The 20,278-nt window shown below is 38.7% G+C and overlaps 1 protein-coding gene across 1 annotated transcript in view; it reads right to left on the reverse strand.

The window, feature by feature from the left end:
* The window catches only part of LOC145237430 (cytoplasmic dynein 2 heavy chain 1-like), a 38,713-nt gene that overhangs the window by 16,349 nt on the left and 2,086 nt on the right, over positions 1-20,278 (reverse strand). Inside the window, exons 7-48 of the mRNA XM_080100286.1 lie at positions 19,983-20,225; positions 19,778-19,897; positions 19,594-19,716; positions 19,327-19,502; positions 19,044-19,239; positions 18,353-18,613; positions 17,595-17,839; positions 16,872-17,087; positions 16,486-16,619; positions 15,837-16,074; positions 15,001-15,184; positions 14,286-14,491; positions 13,886-14,041; positions 13,256-13,367; positions 13,015-13,185; positions 12,226-12,384; positions 11,720-11,943; positions 10,949-11,150; positions 9,831-10,001; positions 9,340-9,444; positions 9,134-9,284; positions 8,512-8,711; positions 7,775-7,957; positions 7,179-7,361; positions 6,682-6,828; positions 6,135-6,338; positions 5,731-5,863; positions 5,361-5,513; positions 4,750-4,937; positions 4,183-4,370; positions 3,584-3,709; positions 2,893-3,023; positions 2,523-2,645; positions 2,376-2,458; positions 2,067-2,216; positions 1,919-2,010; positions 1,733-1,853; positions 1,490-1,608; positions 1,073-1,244; positions 787-971; positions 462-604; positions 210-343 (exon numbers count right to left, since the gene is read on the reverse strand). Coding sequence (XP_079956412.1) covers positions 210-343; positions 462-604; positions 787-971; positions 1,073-1,244; positions 1,490-1,608; positions 1,733-1,853; positions 1,919-2,010; positions 2,067-2,216; positions 2,376-2,458; positions 2,523-2,645; positions 2,893-3,023; positions 3,584-3,709; positions 4,183-4,370; positions 4,750-4,937; positions 5,361-5,513; positions 5,731-5,863; positions 6,135-6,338; positions 6,682-6,828; positions 7,179-7,361; positions 7,775-7,957; positions 8,512-8,711; positions 9,134-9,284; positions 9,340-9,444; positions 9,831-10,001; positions 10,949-11,150; positions 11,720-11,943; positions 12,226-12,384; positions 13,015-13,185; positions 13,256-13,367; positions 13,886-14,041; positions 14,286-14,491; positions 15,001-15,184; positions 15,837-16,074; positions 16,486-16,619; positions 16,872-17,087; positions 17,595-17,839; positions 18,353-18,613; positions 19,044-19,239; positions 19,327-19,502; positions 19,594-19,716; positions 19,778-19,897; positions 19,983-20,225 — 6,951 coding nt within the window. The remainder of the gene's footprint in view (positions 1-209; positions 344-461; positions 605-786; positions 972-1,072; positions 1,245-1,489; positions 1,609-1,732; positions 1,854-1,918; positions 2,011-2,066; positions 2,217-2,375; positions 2,459-2,522; positions 2,646-2,892; positions 3,024-3,583; positions 3,710-4,182; positions 4,371-4,749; positions 4,938-5,360; positions 5,514-5,730; positions 5,864-6,134; positions 6,339-6,681; positions 6,829-7,178; positions 7,362-7,774; positions 7,958-8,511; positions 8,712-9,133; positions 9,285-9,339; positions 9,445-9,830; positions 10,002-10,948; positions 11,151-11,719; positions 11,944-12,225; positions 12,385-13,014; positions 13,186-13,255; positions 13,368-13,885; positions 14,042-14,285; positions 14,492-15,000; positions 15,185-15,836; positions 16,075-16,485; positions 16,620-16,871; positions 17,088-17,594; positions 17,840-18,352; positions 18,614-19,043; positions 19,240-19,326; positions 19,503-19,593; positions 19,717-19,777; positions 19,898-19,982; positions 20,226-20,278) is intronic.

The following is a 20,278-nucleotide window of genomic DNA, read 5'->3' on the forward strand; positions in this document are numbered from 1 at the left end:
TATGCTTTGTATTTCACTCGTGCCAAATATTTTGAGAAATTGAAGATATTTGACTTGTCTTAATAAGTATTTTAATTTCAGAAACAAGTTTTTCAACACACTGATTCCAGATAACTGTCAGCTTAAAAGCTACTGAATTCATAACCTTCGGCTGTAAATCACGAAGTTTATCACGAAGCTAAACGTGTCTAGTAAATTTGGAAACAAACCTCTTGAAAAACGAGAACATCTATTTCTCGCACTTCTCTGCTGTATGACGCAACAGCTTTAGTGACGACGTCATTGAGGTCGCTTGCCGACAAATGTCCGAGTGTCTTTCCATGGATGGGCAACACACCATCTCCTACAACAAATACACAATTTATAACCCACAGAGAGTTACACAGATTGATAACATAGTTCAAAGTGTTTTTCAGTGTCCTTGTAGCAACAATAACTTGAAATGTTGAATTTTCACTTGCCTACAACCTCTTGCCGTGCACCCCACGTTACGTAATATCCATCATGCATTCTCTCCGATGCATTTGTCGACCAATCATGTGCGAGAACTGACGACAACATCGAGTCGAAACGATCTTTGTCCTTTCCTCCAACTATTCGGTCCCTGTAAATTTTGAAAGTTTTTCTGGTTAAATATTTGCAAGTTTATTTTGAATTTAGTTGGTTTGGAGGGGCCAGTAAAATCGCACCACCATACAACATTCAGAAGAAGAAAAAAAACAGTCGTTTGCATATCAATCACTACTTGTTCTTGTTTTTCCTAATAACATTATTTAAAGTACTCACCTGAACATTCTGCAAGATTCGTACGTCCACACGCTAAGCAGGGCATCAGCTGACCGTCCGTCACCCGTCATGCTCGAGTGATCGTAGCGAATCATCGCCATGCACCACTTGGTGAGGTCACGTGGGGTGAAAAGGTAATGACCGTGGTCATCACTCAAAAACACTTTTCTTACTTGCTCATATATCTGAAAGAATGTCAATACAATTTATAGTGCACCTTAAGCTTTTGCTGATGCGGCTTTTACGTAAAAGTGCCTGAAGAAACTAATAGCACACGACAGCCTACCTGGACCATAGAAGATGCCAACTGCTGGACACGAGCAGCTGATCCCCACACCGGGTGGCGCTGCAGAGCAGTGTGGTGATGCAACACAGGTGTGAGGTAAGCCGTGTAAATCGAACACAACTCATCGGTGTCTGCATATTCCATACTTAAAATGCGAACTCGCGAAGTAAATCTGTAAAAAAATGTTGGTATTTAGTTGTTGGTATCAAACAAACTTGCCCCTACACAATGTGTTTGAACCACCACACTCAAGTAAAGATGGCTTTTGTAACATTTTTAGTTGGAAGCAAACATGCTTAAAAGTGTAGAAATGACACTCTTCCACGCAATTGGGGGCGTAGAACCAAGGTCATGTTTTATGAGTCTTTATGCAGAAAACAGTATCAATAATTTAAAAAACAAGAGTAGCCTAAGAACCTGGTAGTGAGCTTGTGTCTTCCGAGGGTAGCTGCAGCATTCATTGAAGCGACGATTTGAATTCCATCAAGTCCCACCCATTCGTTTTCCTCGTCGTAAAAGCCTTGGTATGTCAGAAGCTGAAAAAGTTAAATGTCGGAAATAAAAATTAAGACATGCAACTTGTATATTAGTCAAGGAAACTGTTTCAATTGTTTAACAAAAACAACATCGAACAAAACTAAGAGCACAAATCATATTTACTTGCTGCAAAAAGGCGATAGTCTGACTAGTCCCCCATTTGTCTGGTTTCGGAAGGTTGATGTCTTTCAAGTAAAGTACAAGATGTTCGCAGTCACGTGGTCTTAGAGCACGGCCGCTGCCACTGAAAAAGTAATAGTCATAAAGTTAATGTCAGCCAAAATTTCCTCTTCCATACGTTTATCTTACCTTCCACCTCCACTAATCGCCATACAAGCTTGCTGTAGTTTCTGTGTTAAGTGCGTTGGCGAAGTCTGTGCACTGCAGTGGATGGTTGCGACCTAAAACACATCGCGTTTTAGTCAAATATGTGAAAATCCCGGGATGGTGCACATACCTGGGTTGAGCGAAGTTTGTCGAAGCAATGGTGAAGCAACATGCTTTTTCCACTTCCGTCGGGTCCGACCACCACAAATGGATGACGATTGCCCGGCTTTAGCCAGTTCATCACGTGATCAACAAAGCGTTGCATCTCGGCGGTTTCAATCTGTAGAAATATATTACGTCCATCAACAACACGAAATACTGAATATTTGAAATAAATCTGAATGTAAAACAAGGTATTCGTTAAGGTAAAGGCACTTTGTCGACCAGTCTTTTTTAGCTTTCGATACAATTTGTAGTAAACAAAGCCGGGTTGTCTTACCATTGGAAATCGTTCCATTGTGGAAACGTTTTCCGGCGGAATGACAGTCGCATTTACGTCCAAACGGTAAGAATCAAGTCGTCCTGCAAAGAATCGAAAACAAACAATACAACATGTTTCTTTAGGGTGAAAACAAATAATCTCCACCTGTTTTTTCGTTGTAGAAAATGTTAGTGGGAGATCGTGAATCAGGGGGAGACTCGTGAGCCCACTGAAGAATTTCTTTCGCAAGATCATTGCTGCTCGATGCTGATAAGTTTCCACCCAAACCTTGAAAACATACATATTATAAAATAGACCTAGGACAGTTCAAGCGATAACACACCCCTCGTAGGGCAGAAGGCTTGAATACAATGTAGAGAGTAGACTTAAAAATTTAAAAAAAAAGTTACATGAAAAAAAATGCAACCATTTTAACCTTTCAATTTGATAATGTTTAATTTTACCAACAAAGAAGACTAACAGGAGAGGGGGTTTTAAGACGGTCAAGTTACGTTTACAATTTTGGTTATGTTACCTCTGATGAGCCCGACGACAAAAGAAAACTTGTCACTGCAGCCATGCAAATGTGAAAGGCCGTTCAAGACAAGCCCAACCAAACTGCAATCCACAACCAATCCTGACGAGCGGCGGACCCATTGCAAGGCTCTAAAGAAATTGACAATAACGTTTGCTAGTTCAGTGTTTTACATTTGTATGTATGCCAGCGGTTCTCAAACTGGGGTCCGCCAAGCGATTTCAGGGGGAACGCGAGGACCTCAAAGTATTTCTACAATCTTATGTAATATGAGATCTTGCGGGAGTATAAGCAAAAAATTAGATAGACAAACGAGTTTTCTACAACAAGAAGTAGTTATATAGTTCATTTTCAAGTAACAAACAGAGGCGATTGTTCGCGCACTACGTTTTTATTGTTTTAGTCTTGTTCGTGACGTAAGAAATTGCCTTTGAAACATTCCCATACAAAGTGATCTTAGGAAACTAAACTAAATTCATTCTGTATGGTGCTGTGCGAATGCTTTCGAAAGGAATAAATTAACTTTTAGTTTGGTAACTGGAAAGTTTTATTTTGCCAAGGTGTTTTAAATTTCATGAAAATATTTAGCTTGGACTGCGGGTGCTCGAAAAAAATTCGAAGGGACCGTTATGACAAAAAATTAAAAAAAGTTTGAGAACCGCTGATACATGCTTTATGATGAAGAACAGACCGATGGAAATAATCTTCAATCCATCCTTGTAGTTTCATCTGAAGTTCCTCCGGTTGTTTCTTCATCCAAGTATGAACGAGAGCCTTAACATCTGTGTCCTCCTCGCTGAGGAAGATCATTCCCATTCTGATCACAAAAAACAAAAGATTTGCAGTTTGTCAAGGCAACTCAGCAAGCATTATACAATATCTTCCACTAGTATTGTTTAGTGACTATAGTGCAGCGTTTCTCAACCCTATTTCCTTTGGGGGGGCTGAAAAATGCAGGTTTTAACCCAAGCGCAAAAAAACATACGCAATATCTTTCTCAGGTATTGACAGTTGGTTTAAACAAAAAATTGAATCAAACATTGTGCGTAAATAATCGCCCCGGTTCGCAATGTGATGGAATAAAAGAGCTTTGTATGGGTAGGCTTCTAGAAGAAGAAGCGGCCAGGATTTCACAAGATAAAAAATGTCAGTACGAGATTAGTTGACTTCCTCGTGTTTAGCAGCAATGACCCCAAATAACAGATTTTTCTTGATATTATCTTTAAACAATCAAACAAATCGTAATATCGTTAAACAAATGACTTGGTTAGTTTTTATTCAGCAAAGTACCTTGAGATAGTAGCAGGCGATGCACAGCTGAGGTCATGAGTCTCGAACAGAAAGTTGACATTCGGACCAAACTGGATTCTTTCACCGGATGGCATCGTCAGCAATCGGTTGTCATCCAATACTGAGTTGAGAGATTCGATCCATTCCGGGTCGATGTCGCCATCACACACTATCCATGACTGAACTTCCTAATGAGAGAAAAGGGTTCGTTAAATGTGTCTGTATGCAGAAATAACAGTTTCGTAAATAAGAATTGAATAAATACAACCAACAGGCGGCATGTGTGTATGGCTTGAATTTAAAATTTGCAACGTATTTACCAAGAAAGTAAAAAAAAGGATAAACTTACTACGAACAAAGGGACAGAGGATAATGGCAAAAACGTTTAGATTATTTGAAACACAAATTTACCCTTTTCAGTTTTTAAATAAAAATTTGGGAAATTTTTTTGCATACAAGTTAACGTCGCAATTTGTTATGCTGGACAGAAAGCAAAAAATCAAGACAAACGTTTCACATCTAAATACAGAAAACAAATAAAATCGTAGAACATTAAATTTAGCTTACCAACGGTTCGCGTACAACTTCTCTCGCACTGTTGGTTAGCACACCATCCGACCATTCCCGTGTGTCAAGGTCAATTTTACCGAGCAACTGTGTACGAGCCATGGCTTTCGGGTTCATCGTGTGAAGTTTCACCGTCTTGCCGAGTTTTGCTAATGCACCACGCAAGATCTGCCACAAAGTTGTCTTTCCTGCACAATATACTTCATCGTTGAAACAATAGTTATATATGTATAGTTTACGTTTTTGCTTTCGTCTTCCGGAGCTGATTCTACTGCTATTGATGCATTGCAGACCGAAATACCAAAATATCATGTCATAAAAACAACTTTTTTAAGCATAGGGAATTATAGTGTAAATGAAATAAACTGCGGTTAGATTTTAAAAACTCTGAAACGGTAATCGTAAATGTATATTATTTGCGTAGTTTTCCTTATAAACAGTAAATCATTTTTCCTTTACTAGTAAATAATGAAATGATCAATAAACGCGGAACAAAAGCTTCTCGAGAGTGGGTACACGATAGACATCTTTTACACAGCACCATTTACATTTTGACCCTTAATGAATTTTCGATTGAATAAGAACATTTTGTTGAGCAAAATTTGTTTTACCGGATCCTGACGGCCCGACAATGACAACACCCATCCTTTGCTGAAGTTGTTCGTACAGTTCCAGAATTTTCTTGATTTGACGATCTTGTTCGGCCAAATGAAGTTCGGTACACATTGCTTGAATTGCTCCCATCAGTTTCTCTTTTTCCAACTCTGCATCAGAAATATTAGTATCCCACTTTATAACAGTTTGTTAAATGGATTATATAAGTAACCAGTAAGCGATTAACCGAATTGGTCTGCATATACTTTTCCAAAAAAACTTGACACTATTCTTTAGTGTAACACTTTACTTGATAGGCATGTGGCAGGTCTCGAACGGATTCTATTTGGTAGAAGACTTTTCCCACAAACCAAGTTCAACGTTTACCTTTGAAGGTCACGTTCGGAAAGAGATCACGGACTAGGTCATCAAACCTCTGACTATCGGCAAACGTCAGTTTCGATAAAGTGTTGAGTCGTAAAGCTTGAACGACCAATCCAAATTCGTCCTCTGCACGAATCTGTAAAAATAAGTAAAACTAGTAGCTTATCTTTTCAAAGCTATTCAGCTTCTGGGTATTGCTTTTGGGTTATAAGTGCTTGTTGAAACACATTTGAAACTAAAGGTGACTATAGCCTGCGGTGGAATTTGAACCTAAGACAGAAGCCTATGCTGGGCTGGCGCTCTACCACTGAGCTCGATGATGAGATGGCGTTCTACTAACATAGGCACCGTTGCCTGCCTAGTATACGATTGGAAGAAAACAGTAACTTTGCTTTACCAAAACTTACTTTCTCATCGGAGTCTTCGGCCTCTAGTTTTCGTCTCAGTGTGTGAAGAGCCTGACCACTTCCACGCAGCACAGTTTTCAACGCACGCAATCCCCAGTCGTAGTGTTGTTGGGGAGTCAGAAGTTCACAGGAGAGGTTAAAGACGGCGACCAACTTGCGACCGAGCGCCTTTGCCTCGCGAAATCCCTCCGAGAACAGGATTACCTAAATGACATAGGTGATTGTTTATACTGGAGCAAGTAATATAAAAAAACATTAATGGAAAAAGCGCTCTCTGGAGATGTAAATAAAACCAAATTTAGCAATTCTTGCGATAAAAAAGCCTTGTCGAAATGCTGGAATGAACCTCATATTCCTGCTTTTAAAACTAAAGTAGTAGGCGTACTGCGTCTTAACTAAGAGAAGGAACTATTTTAATTCGTACACTAAGAAGGCTATGAAATCTGAAATACTGAGTAAATTGAATGAAGACCAGAAAATACACTTTTTTTCCTAAATGGACATTTATACATCTGTACGATTTATAAGCACAGCTAACATGTGGTACCTCAGCAATCTGTTCATTGTCAGGTTTGGACATCGCCACAGGTCTGAAAAGTTGCTTCAAGTTATCCGGAAGCTTCTGTCTTCCTCCGTAACCTTTCCCGGCAGGATTCATTGTTATGAAGATACCAGAGTTGGGATTTATGTCAACCTACAAAAAAACGGAAAAATAGAATTAGTTTTACCAGTTTATCGAACTTCGCTGTTTAATGCAGTGCTCGGTAGTCAAATAATACAATAACACATAATAATAGGTAAAGGTTTGAACAAGTCAAACACGTAAAGTGACCTCTATCAGAAATTATACGTCGAAAAAACGTTTTTTTAGAGTAAACGCCGCCGATGTATTGTTACATCATACTTATGTGACGCAATAATATGCTTGCAGCCGACCGTTCAAATTTTTTACATGGCGGGTGCTTCACCAAGCACGGTACCTGCAGTTGGCTTCTCATTGTGAAATATTCCCACCATGCATTTAAAGCAAAACTTTGGACCAACCTGTCTTCCAAGCAAGTCCACGGTGGGTGCACGACTTTTCAGGGCAGCCTGTATGACTTGGATGTCCATAGAAACAGTGGAAAGCACCGCTTCCTCAAGTCTGTTAAATTCATCGAAGCATCCCCAAGCACCACATTTCACTAAACCGATGAAAATCCGACCCATCGATTTCACATCAATACCCTGAAAATACAACAGTTGTTCAACCAAAATGTATGGCAACATTTTTTACGCATTTAGCCGCCATATTTTAACAGTGAATTGCTGGATTTCGGCGTTGGAGTTGGTGGACAGGCCAAGTGGTAATATTAGCCATGGGTCGAAATACTGCCACAGTACAACCGTTTGTGGTGAATGATGATAAGTTATCATCATTTTATCATTGATAAGTGATAACTGTATACTACATTTTACACTATAGTACGAAAACATAAAACCGGAGGGATAGGCATACATCGCGTCAAGTGTCAACATTATAACTTACCTTTATAACCTCAAACACAAAAACACATTATTTGCAAAGAAACAAGTTTTTACACATATCTTTTGACTTCCTGAGTATTAATGTTTTAGAAAAGCCACAATCTTTTAAATACCTCATCGCAGTTGAATACGAGCACTTGACGACCAAACAATCCTCCAAGTGCTTTTACCGACTCCGTTTTTCCAGTACCCGCAGGACCGTAGGGGTTTCCACCCAAACCCATATGCATACCCTGGGTAAGGGTCAGATAACATTTGTCGGTCAATGGGGTGTGAACCAGTTTCTGAGCATTTCCCTGTAAGTCGGTAAAATACGTAGTTCAGTTTTTGTAAGGTTTCAAAGTTTGAAGAAAACAAGTAAACAACTTCTTAACGAGTAAATGCAATTGGTTAATACATTAACCAAATCAAAAACAAATTATTGTACTCAATAAAGTCTTACATTTAAAAATATCGATATTGTTTGATCGCTGGTATTAAAGAAACACATTCAATTTTATGGAACCATTTATAGCCACTTTTTGCTCCAACGTACAGAGATCATAGCAGAGGAATTAACCAGAACCTTATTAAAACATACCTAATATTCAAGTATAGTTGAGTTTTTCATGGTTTTAATTGTGAAGAACAAGACACTTTAAAACGTGTAACTAAAATTTGTACAACAACCAAACCAAAAGCCAACAATCTTTTTGAGAAAAGCGATCCTTACACTGATCAGTGTTTCGTATTGTTGAATAGCAGGTATTCCAAAAAACACATTTACATTTTAGGGCACCTTTTAGCCATTTAAGGGGACCATACAGAGACCACGGGATCAGTATTTTACCGGAACTATAATAAAGAATACCTGATACTCGAAGGTGTAGTTGAATTCGGCGTCCACCATTCGCATAACAGTTGTACGTTGAGCGTAGTAACGCAGTTGTTTCTGCCACGTCCAGTCGCCAGTTGATCTGATTCCAGTCTTGATCAGTTGCTCCACCACATCTATGTTGTGGATGATGTCCAGGATAAGAGACTTCAGTTTAAGATCCAGGATGTGGGCCTCTGTGAAATTATATTTGGAAATATCGATTTAATATTGTTACAAGCATAAATACAGGCAACAAGAAATCATAAGGTTGTTTAAATTTCCATTATCTTCTACAAGCGCTGTTTTTGTTTGCATTCCTTTTTTTATTTGAAAAAAAAAACAGTTTTAGGATTTTAAACGCTACAAAATTTACGAAGAAGATTCGTTCTATCATGCAAAGTACTTCATTTCATCCGGCAAATAAAGACGCCCCGTATGAATCGACGAACCGTGGGATGATTTGTTTATTTATATTCGCCGGTTGAACAAAAGGATATTTTATATCTGTACCACGTAAACAATGAAAGTTTAGAGAAAAAAACATGAAATATGTTCGAGAGAAGTACTGGCATGTGAGTGTTAAATGCTGTGAGATGTTTCAAAAATGTCGGTATACCTGTTTGGCCCATCTCCTGTGCATTGATAGACACAGATGTATATGACCGCAACTTTTTGTCGAGTTCACTCTTTAGTTGACTCAAGCGATTTTCGCCGATCGCTGATTCGCAATCGCGGTTGAAGGCGATTTGCTCTCCCAAACACAAAATCTAAAAGATAATTTTTTTGGTAGAAATGAAAAATGAATTTTATGCAGGAATGTACCTGTGATGGAAAATTGCTTGGGTCTTTGTTACTTGAGCTGATGTTTTTCGACAGTAGGGATTTCAAGGTGTCTTTCATTTTTTCGGAGAGGTCCATCAACCATTCCTAAACACAAAAAAACTCAAGGTGTTGTGCTTATTATCTAGTATTAATCATTTCATTGTTTATGCGAAAAATTTGACTGAATGTTATAATAAGCAATAGCTGGCCTTAACTACATGATTTTCGACAACCGTTTTTTAGTAAATCAATACAAAAAAATAATCGAAATAGTCGAAGCAAAAAAATGTGAAGTGTTTCGCATCAATGCCTCATCCATCAATTCCATCACAATGACTGGTTCTATTTGTTGAAATCGTATTTTCTTCAACGGAGAGCAAAGTTTTCTCCGTTGTTTAAGAACGTTTTATCACTTTGTGATTACCTATTTACATGTGGTTATAATACACTAATCTCAGGAAAGCAAAACGCTTTAAAATATGCTTCATTACCTCCACGTCAGAGGTCACGTGCACTGATTGTTCAAGCGGAACGTGTTCTCCATCCAAACTTTTCATGGCAACAATTTGTTTCTTGTTACCACCATCATCTTCGAACTCGACCGAGTGAATTCCAGCAAAAAGTTTCTTGAGATGTGATTGGATCACTGTCGGGTTGGTCGACTAACCACATTTACAAGTTAGTGGGATTTAGTGTTTGATTGGTGAAAAACAACTCTTCAAACACACTAAAACTTTAAAAAAATATTGCTTAACCTCACATTTTAAGCGTTCAGTTAAGTAGTTTTTAAAGTATGTTACTATAAAATAGGGGTTCCCAACCTGTGGCACGCGTACCACTAGTGGTACGCGAAGGTTTTTCAGGTGGTACGCGAGTAGCTTCAGTTTTTTTCACAAAAACCTGGATTCACAACTTTATATTTTTTTATCTGGTTGATGGACAGTAAACAAAAATCTAATTCAATTTAGTTGTGGTGCTTTATTGTTATTGTAGCAGGCCAATATTATTATTCTAAATAAAATATGATCAAATTAGTTGTTCTGCAAGAAGTGGTACGCGTGGCAGTACAGAGCGCCCAAGTGGTACGAGATCGTAAAAAGGTTGGGAATCCCTGCTACAGAACAAAGGAACATTTCGAAAACATTTTAAACAAGCAGTTAAAAAATAGGGGGTTACATCTTACACACAATAAATTGATTCAAATGTGTGTTATTGATTTTGTCCCATTCAAACAACAATATTGCAACAAAAAATAAATTTTATCATAAATTGTAACAATTCTAAACATAAAAGTGTAGCGATTTTAGCACAAGAGAAACAAATGATTTAGTATTTGTAATGCGTAAAGCATTTTTTTATAATTTTGTTGGTTAACAGCACATTTTTTTGAGTACCAAATAAGTGTTTGTATCAGTCGACAAATAGAGGTTTATTATCTTACATACCAATACCAATATTTAATTCAAGTGTGGCAATGTCAAGAGGGCCAATGTTCTTAAATTTTCATGCTCAAACAACAATGTTGCAACCAAATTTACATTTTAATGTGAAATTGTAACAATTTTAGCACATAGAAATACGTTTTGGATTTTGGCATATTTTTACAGACCTGTCCGAGTATTTCAAGCAAGTCGTCGTCTCCGATGAAGTAAAAGCGCGGAAAGGCATCTCTCTTTTCCTCCAGATATTCATTAAGTGATCTCTGGCATCTCTGCAGCTGATCTAACATCGAAGTAAGTTGGTTCCGTAACCCGGCTCGACCCACAACAGATAGAACACGACCGTCTCTGCTTATGTCAGCCATGATGCCCCTTGAGAAACAACACCAAATGTGTTATGTTTCTAGGCAGTAGAAAACAAAAAAAATACAGAAAACAACATTTTTTCCCCACAGTATATGGATGTTTTGGAAAATTGCCGACAAAATTTATCACTGTCTGTATCTCTGATATCTAATGTGTACTTTTCTTCATAAACAGACAACTAAACATTTATATTGCTCGATAGGAATTGTCATCCACTTAGCATTTTGGCAATAGGTAAAATCTGTGCAGGTTATCAGCCATACCTTTAGAAATAAATGAAAATTACACTCAATGCAATCAGAAAATTGCAGGGTGCACAAAAAAGCCATAAAAGTCCTTTAAAAAAAACAGGAAATTTACGGGACGTACAAAAAGCCATCGGCAAAAAAAAACAGACAAATCAAAACCATCACTCCACAGAAATAGATGAAAAAACGAGTGTCGTGCTCTCGTGCTCCCGCTTAATTTTAGATTTGACGCAATTTGTTAAAAAAACGTTTAAAAAAAGACTGACCGTACTTAGTCGCAAAAAGACAAATAACAACATGCTACAATACACAGTCTATAATACTTACCTAAACTCGCCATCAACTCGAGAAAATCGCGCCTGCTCACGTGGGAGAGCCCCGTGACCGAAAATTGGTTCCAGGTAAACCCATTTCCGCTGGATGGCGTTTATCTGGCGCAGGTGTTCGTCGAGTTCCACCAGTTTGCGATCCCACACTCCTGCTTTGTCTTCGAATCCGCTGTAATAGGGCGAATCCTTAAGCGACTGAAGCAGGCATTGATTGTCACCGACCTGAAAGGAACAGTCGTGTCAAAAATAAGGTATTAACAAAGAGGGTCCTTGTCTAAGTATTTGATTTAATGTTGGAATTTGTTCAAAAAATCGCGACTTTAAGTAGAGAGTTCTTCTCCCAATATTTTTTGGTTACAAAAATAAACTAATTATCAAAGTCTTTCTGTTACTTATGTTGGAATTTAAACCAAAAAATAGTGGTCTTTTAGTAGCGAGTTTTTGCCCTAATATTTTTTGGTTACGAAATCGAGATAATCTTCTTTATTCTGTGGTCAACATTACCTCATTTAGCAAGTCTTTCCATTCTTTGATGAGTCGAATGGTTGCGTTGTTGCTGTCCTGATATTCTGTGAATGCAAACGTGGCACCCACTCCCCATAACTCCAGCTCTCTCAGTGCTTCTCTGATGGAAACTTCACCTTGTGCGCGGCTGTTTAATTCCTGCAACAATCAGATAAAAAGTCCTAATATAAGCTATTGCTGCCAGGAATAGTATCAAGTTTAAAGAGCTCTTCTGGCAAATGTGATTTTATTCCGACGTTTCGACGTCCTATACAGGTCGTCTTCATCAGGGTAAATAATTTTCCTTTGTTTATCGTGCACTGTACTAGTCGCATTCAGTGTTATTTACCCTGATGAAGACGACCTGTATAGGACGTCGAAACGTCGGAATAAAATCACATTTGCCAGAAGAGCTCTTTAAAGAAGACCTAATATTGTGCTGAGATTTACTTGGCAGTTTTTTCGACCACCGCGTATTTCAAATACAAAAGGAGTAATAAAGTGCGCTGCCTAAACAAACTAAAATAAATATATATGTATTACAGTGATTTTTACGGGTAAAAACGAGTTTTGGCTTTTGAATGTTAATCTTATCAAATACTACCACAAAAGATGCATTAGGTTTTGCAGAAAGCGCACAATTACCCAGAATGGCTTTGGAAATAAACAAATGTAACTAAAAAATCATTTTTGTCGATCTCTGTACTAATCTTTTGCCAAAATTATCCGGACCTTGTGACTAATTTGGAGAAATGAGAATTATATCATATTTTTTGCTATATTTTTTACCTTTAGTTCAGTGACACAGTTGACGATGTTCGGAGCAACTGATAAAATATCCTGGAAAGTCAACCTCTCAAGGGTGGTACCACGTGGCATGCCAATCAAGCGGAACAGATCAAGCCAGTGGTCATGTGACAAGTGTTCACCTCGTACGTACTTCAGTACTGGTATCATATCCTGTTAGAAAAGCACGTAACGCGTAAGATAGAAAAATGTGCAGCAATGCTCGGAAAAATAAGGTTATCACCTTGTAGATTGAAATGTCCTTCAGTAATTTCACAGTCATCATGGTCGTATCCCCTTTGCGCAGTCTGTCATCCCATGAGAGCAGGAATTCTTCAAACGTGTGAGTTTTGCCTCTGTAATAAAATAAAAATTAAGTCAACTAAGTCACTAAAACGAACATTAGTTCACAACTGGGATCAACCCTAAAGCGTCTAGCTAGACTCTATGCAGACCAGCGATCACGGAATACTCATATGTAATTTACAGTACGCCATAGGAGGCAGGCAAATTGTGCTTGCTGAGCCTGTGTAGCTCAGTTGATAGAGCGCGAGTCCCGGAAAGACTCCTGTCGTGGATTCGAATCCCACAGGCTACATTTTTCTAGCCTACGCCTTGCCATATGGTGGTGAATGCTTGGTAAACGGCTGGTTCGGTATAACGCCTTTAATGAGCATAGCGTACTATGATTTACTAAGCTACTAACACGAAATAACATTTCAGTGCGACTCTTATGTCACTTGTTAATCATTACAGTTTACTTGTATTTCAGCAGGAACATGTGGCCAAGCAAACCCTATATACAGTATTGAATATGTTTTTTTCAATGTATAGATATTTGTGTCCGAAAAAATATAGTGTATTAATTTCATACCTGAACGAAATCCAATCTTGTTGAGCCATTTCGGTCAAACCCGAATGAAAGTCTTCGTAGAGGAGCCACGTGACTTCCAGCTCTTCCAAGTCAACCCGAATTTCTTCAGCCAAACTGAAGTCAGGCGCGGGCAACTCGAAGTGCTGGCATTCCAAACTGCAACAAAAGTAAACATTGACAACAGAAGCAGTCAACTACTTATCGTATGCCTATTCGTGGTCATTACAACGCAAAAGCAGTTAGTTACGCCTGATTTTCAGTAACTGGTTTCGTTGACAGCCCGGACATAGTAAGGCAAAAACACTTAAACCAACGTTAGGTAACCAAGGAAGGGCTACAACTCTAACAACATTCCACATAAATGCATACCGCCTTAGATCACAGATTTTGTTTTACTCACAGGAGCTGATCCTTGGACTGGTTTAGTTCAGAAAATTCATCTTTTCTCTCCTTAATCGCTTTCACAGCTTCCGCGAGCCTCGATTTGTCTCCAGACTCGATAACGTCATTACCCGGTTTCAGTTGATGCCACCTAGCGGAGAATTTCTCCAGCTCGGCGACAAAAGACTCGACGCGAGACTGTACGCCACTCTTCATCACAGACATCTGGGAAACATGTTCCGTATTTAATTGTTACAAATACCAAACGGTATTAAAATAATGTGAACCACTCAATGTAATTTACTGTACTTAAACTGCACATACAGCCAAAAAGGATGGGCTGAGCCGGACCGAAATCCAAGTACTCGGTACCGAGTATTGCTGTTTTTGATTCTCGGTTCTCGGCCAAGCAGTTGCACAAAGGGAACCAAGCAATAAATTTGCATATTCATGCCGTCCTAACATACGAAACCAGTGTTCGAGGAGATATCCAAGAACAATAATGATTGTTTTTTAAATGCGTTAGAATGGATGCGCGTACTTCTGGGGTCGCTACAGCTTAGTACACCGCTAGTAACGTAAGGGAGCTTGGAAAACATAAAGTTTTGCCCACCATAAAGAAACAAATACTTCAATAACTGACAAACTAAAAATATCCCACAGCTTCCTGTCAGACAAGCGCCAATTTATTTAAGGTTTGTAACAAGAAAGTAATTACTAGTTGGATCCTCTACCTGACCACGTATAACTTCTTGGTGACTTTCCATCATCACATCGAGGGAATCCCATCGGGATTTCAGTGCTGTGAGTTTATTACCCACTCCCTCTCCACACATTTTACGCAACAAGCCGTCAAGTTTATCAGCACCTGCGAATCTTGATTGCTGATTTGGCATTGATTCCTTCAACTCGGCGTGTCTGTTGATGCAAAAAAATATTATTATGGTCTTGACCAAAACTTTATACCGTAATAGTTGAAAAAATGAAACATTGCGTCGAGGCTTGCTCTGTTGGCAACAGCAAATGGAGAAACAGCTACCAACCCGAAAATTGTTTTGTAAACATTATGATACATTGGCCTTTTTTACTGGCTGTTACACCAGCGTTTGTTTTGACGTTGTATGTGTAGTAGACCCTAATTTTCAGAATTTCAATAACAAATCAAAAAAATGCAGCCCGAGGTCATGAGTTCAAACCTCATCTTAGGCTAGCCCAGTGGTCCCCTTTATCGACGAATTCAGCACTTAACAATTCAAAACATTTTTATTTCTGCCCAAAAATAGTAAACCATACAAAGATCATTTAAAATTGTGTCCATTAAAAAAGTTCTTTTATCACTTCACAGGTTATATGCCCAGAGTTAATGTGTCTATGTACATACCACATGTACAAATTAAAGTAAATTCCTCCCCTCAAGTTTTAAAATTCCTCCCTGGTTAGGAACCATTTAGCTAGTCATTCTCATGATCCGAAGAGAAAAGCACATCCATGATTGCTAACAGCCGGTAAAACATAACTGCTTTCTGGCAATGTGCGTTTAACAACAGGTTCTTTTAACTATTTCACTTACTTGGCGTTGGCCAAACCAATTTCGTGAATGGTTTGTGGCATAGTTTGAAGCGAGTCGCTCGCCGAGTTCACAAAGTTGGTGAGTTCCTCAACGTCCGAGTTGAGACGAGTTCGCAATGACTCCACAAGTGAATCGAACAATCTCTGAAGTTGATCGTCGATGGCGTTCTTCACAGGTGCGGTGGAAACTAACAAGCAGTCGACCTTCTCCGACACCGGCAGCTTCTCAATTTCTTTACCTGTTTTGAGGGGGTTACAAATTGTGGTTATGAATGTAAAACAGTTTAATTGTCTGTTACGAAGAAGAGTTTTGTATGTACTGCCATACTGTGCAATGCTGTGAAGTCGGACTTTAGTTTGGCAGATATGACTACAGTGATATTCGCCTCAGTGGTATGCATACGTAACATTTTACTGTTGTTAATGGACTTTTTTCCGACGGCGGGACTACAGTTGAATAACAATTTTCTAACACTGGATGACATCTTTTTTAATTTTAAACTTAATTCCACTCAAACCATGCAATCCTAATAAAATCAAAAGCAACACGAGTTTATCAAAAAAATGGTTTAAAATCTTAAATTTTACCACACCAACGAAATTTTCCCAAAAAAAGCAACAAAATAAAACTACAGCATAGTCTCACTAACCCTTCAGTTTGACCATCTTGAAGTTTCGTTCGTAATCGTCAAACGTAACACAATGAGTTGCCACTAGTTCTTCGATGTCAACTTTACCGAGAACAACCCACTCTTCAAAACGTGCTTTGACAGCCGCGAGACGTCTAAAAGTCAAAAAACAAACAATTAACTTCAACAACAAAAAATTAATAGCTAGTTGTAGCCAGAAAGAGAGTTATATAACGTGTTTCCTATTGTTGCGAATTATGTATCCAAACTTATTCAAAACTTACATCGCATTGTTTCTTACCATGTTTAAAAAACAGATACGGACCGAAAAGTAACCATTTAAATTCAATGGTTAATTCCTGAGACTTTTTTTCTTATTGTTTTAAGTCCTGTACTTTGACGTCTACCTGAAAAGATCCTCAGACTTGCTGTATATCGTGTAGAAACTGTCGGCGTTTCTATCAATCATCACAGGAAAGATAACTTGTCCTGTAGCCACCGGATCGTCCCCGCTCTCTGTGACACCACGGAATAGTCCAGGAATCCCAATAAACCTCTTCATCTCGCGATAAAACTTGGCACGAATCTCCTCGAAAGCAGGTCTGAACTGTAAGCGACCTTGCCTGAAGTACAAACACAGTATTGCCGACCACTAGAAATGTGGCTTTCATGAATGTTATAACAATTTATATTAACTGCATCCTATTTTATGAGCTTGTATGTACACCAGTTGCATATACTTGCAACATATATAGCTTACATTTGTTACCTAATTTCAAGAGGGTCCCACCTTTATCGGAAAAAACGAATGAGTCCCCACAAACGTGTATACGCGAATATTAGCGATATTAATACGGTGCGAACATGCACATTGATTAGGAATATTGGAGCTCGTAAACAACTCAAAATTCCTAGTCTAAACTAACTTAAGATCAACTATTTTTTGGGCTACACCGGAGTATATTACTGATCATTACTAACTTTGATAAACCGGGTTCTTTTGTTATAAAGCACTAATTAAGTATTGTTATTATAATGTTGCAACTTGCCCATTCTTATACTTTAACATGCTGTTTTACAAGTTTAGCGAAACTAAGGCAAACTGTAAACAAACACTTTTTCCTTGTTACCTAAATGTGAGATCTACGCGGATTTCAGGAAGATTCTGGTTTAAAGCCTCCAGCCCTATCTGATATTGGTGTTCCAGTGCCTTGTAAATCTGACGATTCCAATGAGCTCTCCAGCCCCTCACAGCGGTTGCATCGCCAGCAGCCTCTCGACGTTGCACATCTCCCATGATTTTGCGAATCTCTGAAAGCGAATCCTTCCACCGCTGTTGGTTACGCAGCAAGTCGACTCCCATCAAAGTCATTACCTGATGAATGATACACATATTCTTATTTTGTATGTCAAGTTAAGTTACCCCACAAATAAGTCTATTTGAAATTGGATAATTTGGTAAAAACAAACACTGCATAGGTGCGACATAAACAACTCTCGTTCTAAAAACAACCGACGTTCTGCATATTATTGAGACGCACTTTTAGGAAACATATTTGGTTTGCTAATGTTAGCGTCTAACGCATATGTTCTTGACCAACCCAAAAACTTATAACAAATGTTTGCGCCAACACATATGTTCTTGATAAACTAAAAATTTTGTCAACAACTAAAAACGTTTATCCAAATGCAAGTTTCTTGTAGAATTTAAAAAGCAAAACATCGTGTTTAAAAAATAATAATTACAGCGAAAAAAGTTAAAGATGGGTGAGTTACAAAGTCTTTATAGAGCAAATGAAACCAAATTTAGCCATAATAAAGAGAATATAATCATGATTATAGGATACGCGTCGTGAAATTTGTACCCTAACGGAATGAGGTTTCTCACCTTATCACAAATTACAGTGTGTTGCTTTCTTAAGCGTCGATTTTCAGTGGTCAATTTGTCGGCGGCGTTTTGAAGTTTTCCAATGTATTCTTCGAGGTCGTTCTCTTTGTCCCACGTGATGTGAACACGACCCTCTCCCGAAACCTTGGACGCCGCCTTTGGTTTCTTGATGATCCGCTCAAAGTTGAGAGCTGACTCGAGCATCAATGGACGCTGACTGGTGATCATTTGCTGGTCGATTGTGTTGTAGAAATGTGCGACCTGCGTTTAAAGTAATTTATGAGCAAAAAAATAAAGATTGTAAAGAAGAGCATTACATAAATTTACAAAACACATAACTTCAGTTTGTTTGTTTTTTACCGAAATTAAAAATGGAGTTTGGAAAAACATTTCCAAAATGTTTGTAAAAAAAAATGTAAAAGAGCAACTAAATAGCAGCGTATAGAATATTCACAGCAATTTACCAAAAACGTGCTTCAAATGGAATGTTTGCATTAAGTGCAACAGAAAATACGCACCTCGCAGTGGTTTTTTTAAGGTGTTTTGGGGGACCGAAACGGTCCCCCAAATTTCTCCAGCGGTTTCCCAAAATTTGGAAATGGCTATTTTTTGGTATTTAAATGAAACACTTGCGGTCTCTTAAAACTACTTAGCGGTCACCCAAACCAAACCTTAAAAAAAACCTGCGCACCTGCTTTAGAATCACAGCATGCTTGTAGAATTTTTGCGCTTGTGTGGCAGCCGCTTGGAGTTTAGGTGGAATGCGATGTCCCAGACCAGCTAGCTGTCGAACTTCGCGCAGCAGCGCCACCGTGCGATCAGAATAATGTACAGTCAGTCTGCCATCGTGATGATCCAACTCCATTACCTTACTGCTATTCTGCAAACTGCAGCAAAACATTTATTAGGCGAATTGAAGATTAGATTTGATAAAAAGGTATCACATATAACAGTGATTGACAAAACCAGTATACCTGACTGGGTCTGACGGGTCGTTTAGAGCGGACAGCATATATTCCGACCACGACTGAAACTGTTCTAATCGGTATGCTTCCATTTCATCACGTGACTTGACGCAAGCGTCTTTCAAACGTTCGACGTTGGGAAGTGACGAAAGAAGGTCGGTAGCAGCCTTTAGTACTTCTGTCATCTACAAAGCAAAATAAAGTACAGAAATTAACATAGAAACAGAATAAGTTATACACCGACTGTCATTAAGAATGAGTAAACCAAGTATTCACCTTGGCTTCCAACTGTTTCGCCCATATGATGTTGCTGACGACCTCCGACAGATTTTTTCCATTCAAGTGTGCACTGCTGGGTGCGCCGTCACGTGATCTCTGCTTAAACTCGCTTCGAAGAGTCTGGAAAACAGAAAGTGTTTGCAATGTTTTTTGTCATCAATACCTAAACTGTGAAATGTACCTTTGCATAGTTTGTAAGTAAACCAAGAAGAGTCTCCCGTTCCGCAGTTAAATCCTGTGCAATGCGAGGTCTGCGAATCAATTCCTTGTAACGCTGAAACTCGTGCAGCAATTGATGTACCTGTACATATGTTTAATTACACAATACGTTAAACCCAGTTCTGGATACTCGGAGTTTCCCAATAATAATCATTTTAGTTTCTTACCTTGCCAGAACTGTCCTTTAGTCGGCGTTTCAGCTTTTCAGCAACTGCATCTTCGGCAGGATTCATTGCTCGTTCGTATGCGGCAACTGCTGACCGCCACATAGGCTCCGTGTACGGGTTGTAATGCAACGCTCCCACTTTGTTGAAAGTTTTGGTCAAACTATCAGAGGCCGACAATCGATCGCGTTCCGAAGAAGACAAAAGTCGCATGAGATGTTCGTGCACGATTCGAAGCTCGCATATCTGGTTTGTTTAATAAACATGATGTAAAACAATTTTGGATAATATATTTTAAA

Source organism: Phallusia mammillata, chromosome 7 (assembly GCF_965637545.1).
Source record: "Phallusia mammillata chromosome 7, kaPhaMamm4.hap1.1, whole genome shotgun sequence".
Lineage (NCBI taxonomy): Eukaryota > Metazoa > Chordata > Ascidiacea > Phlebobranchia > Ascidiidae > Phallusia > Phallusia mammillata.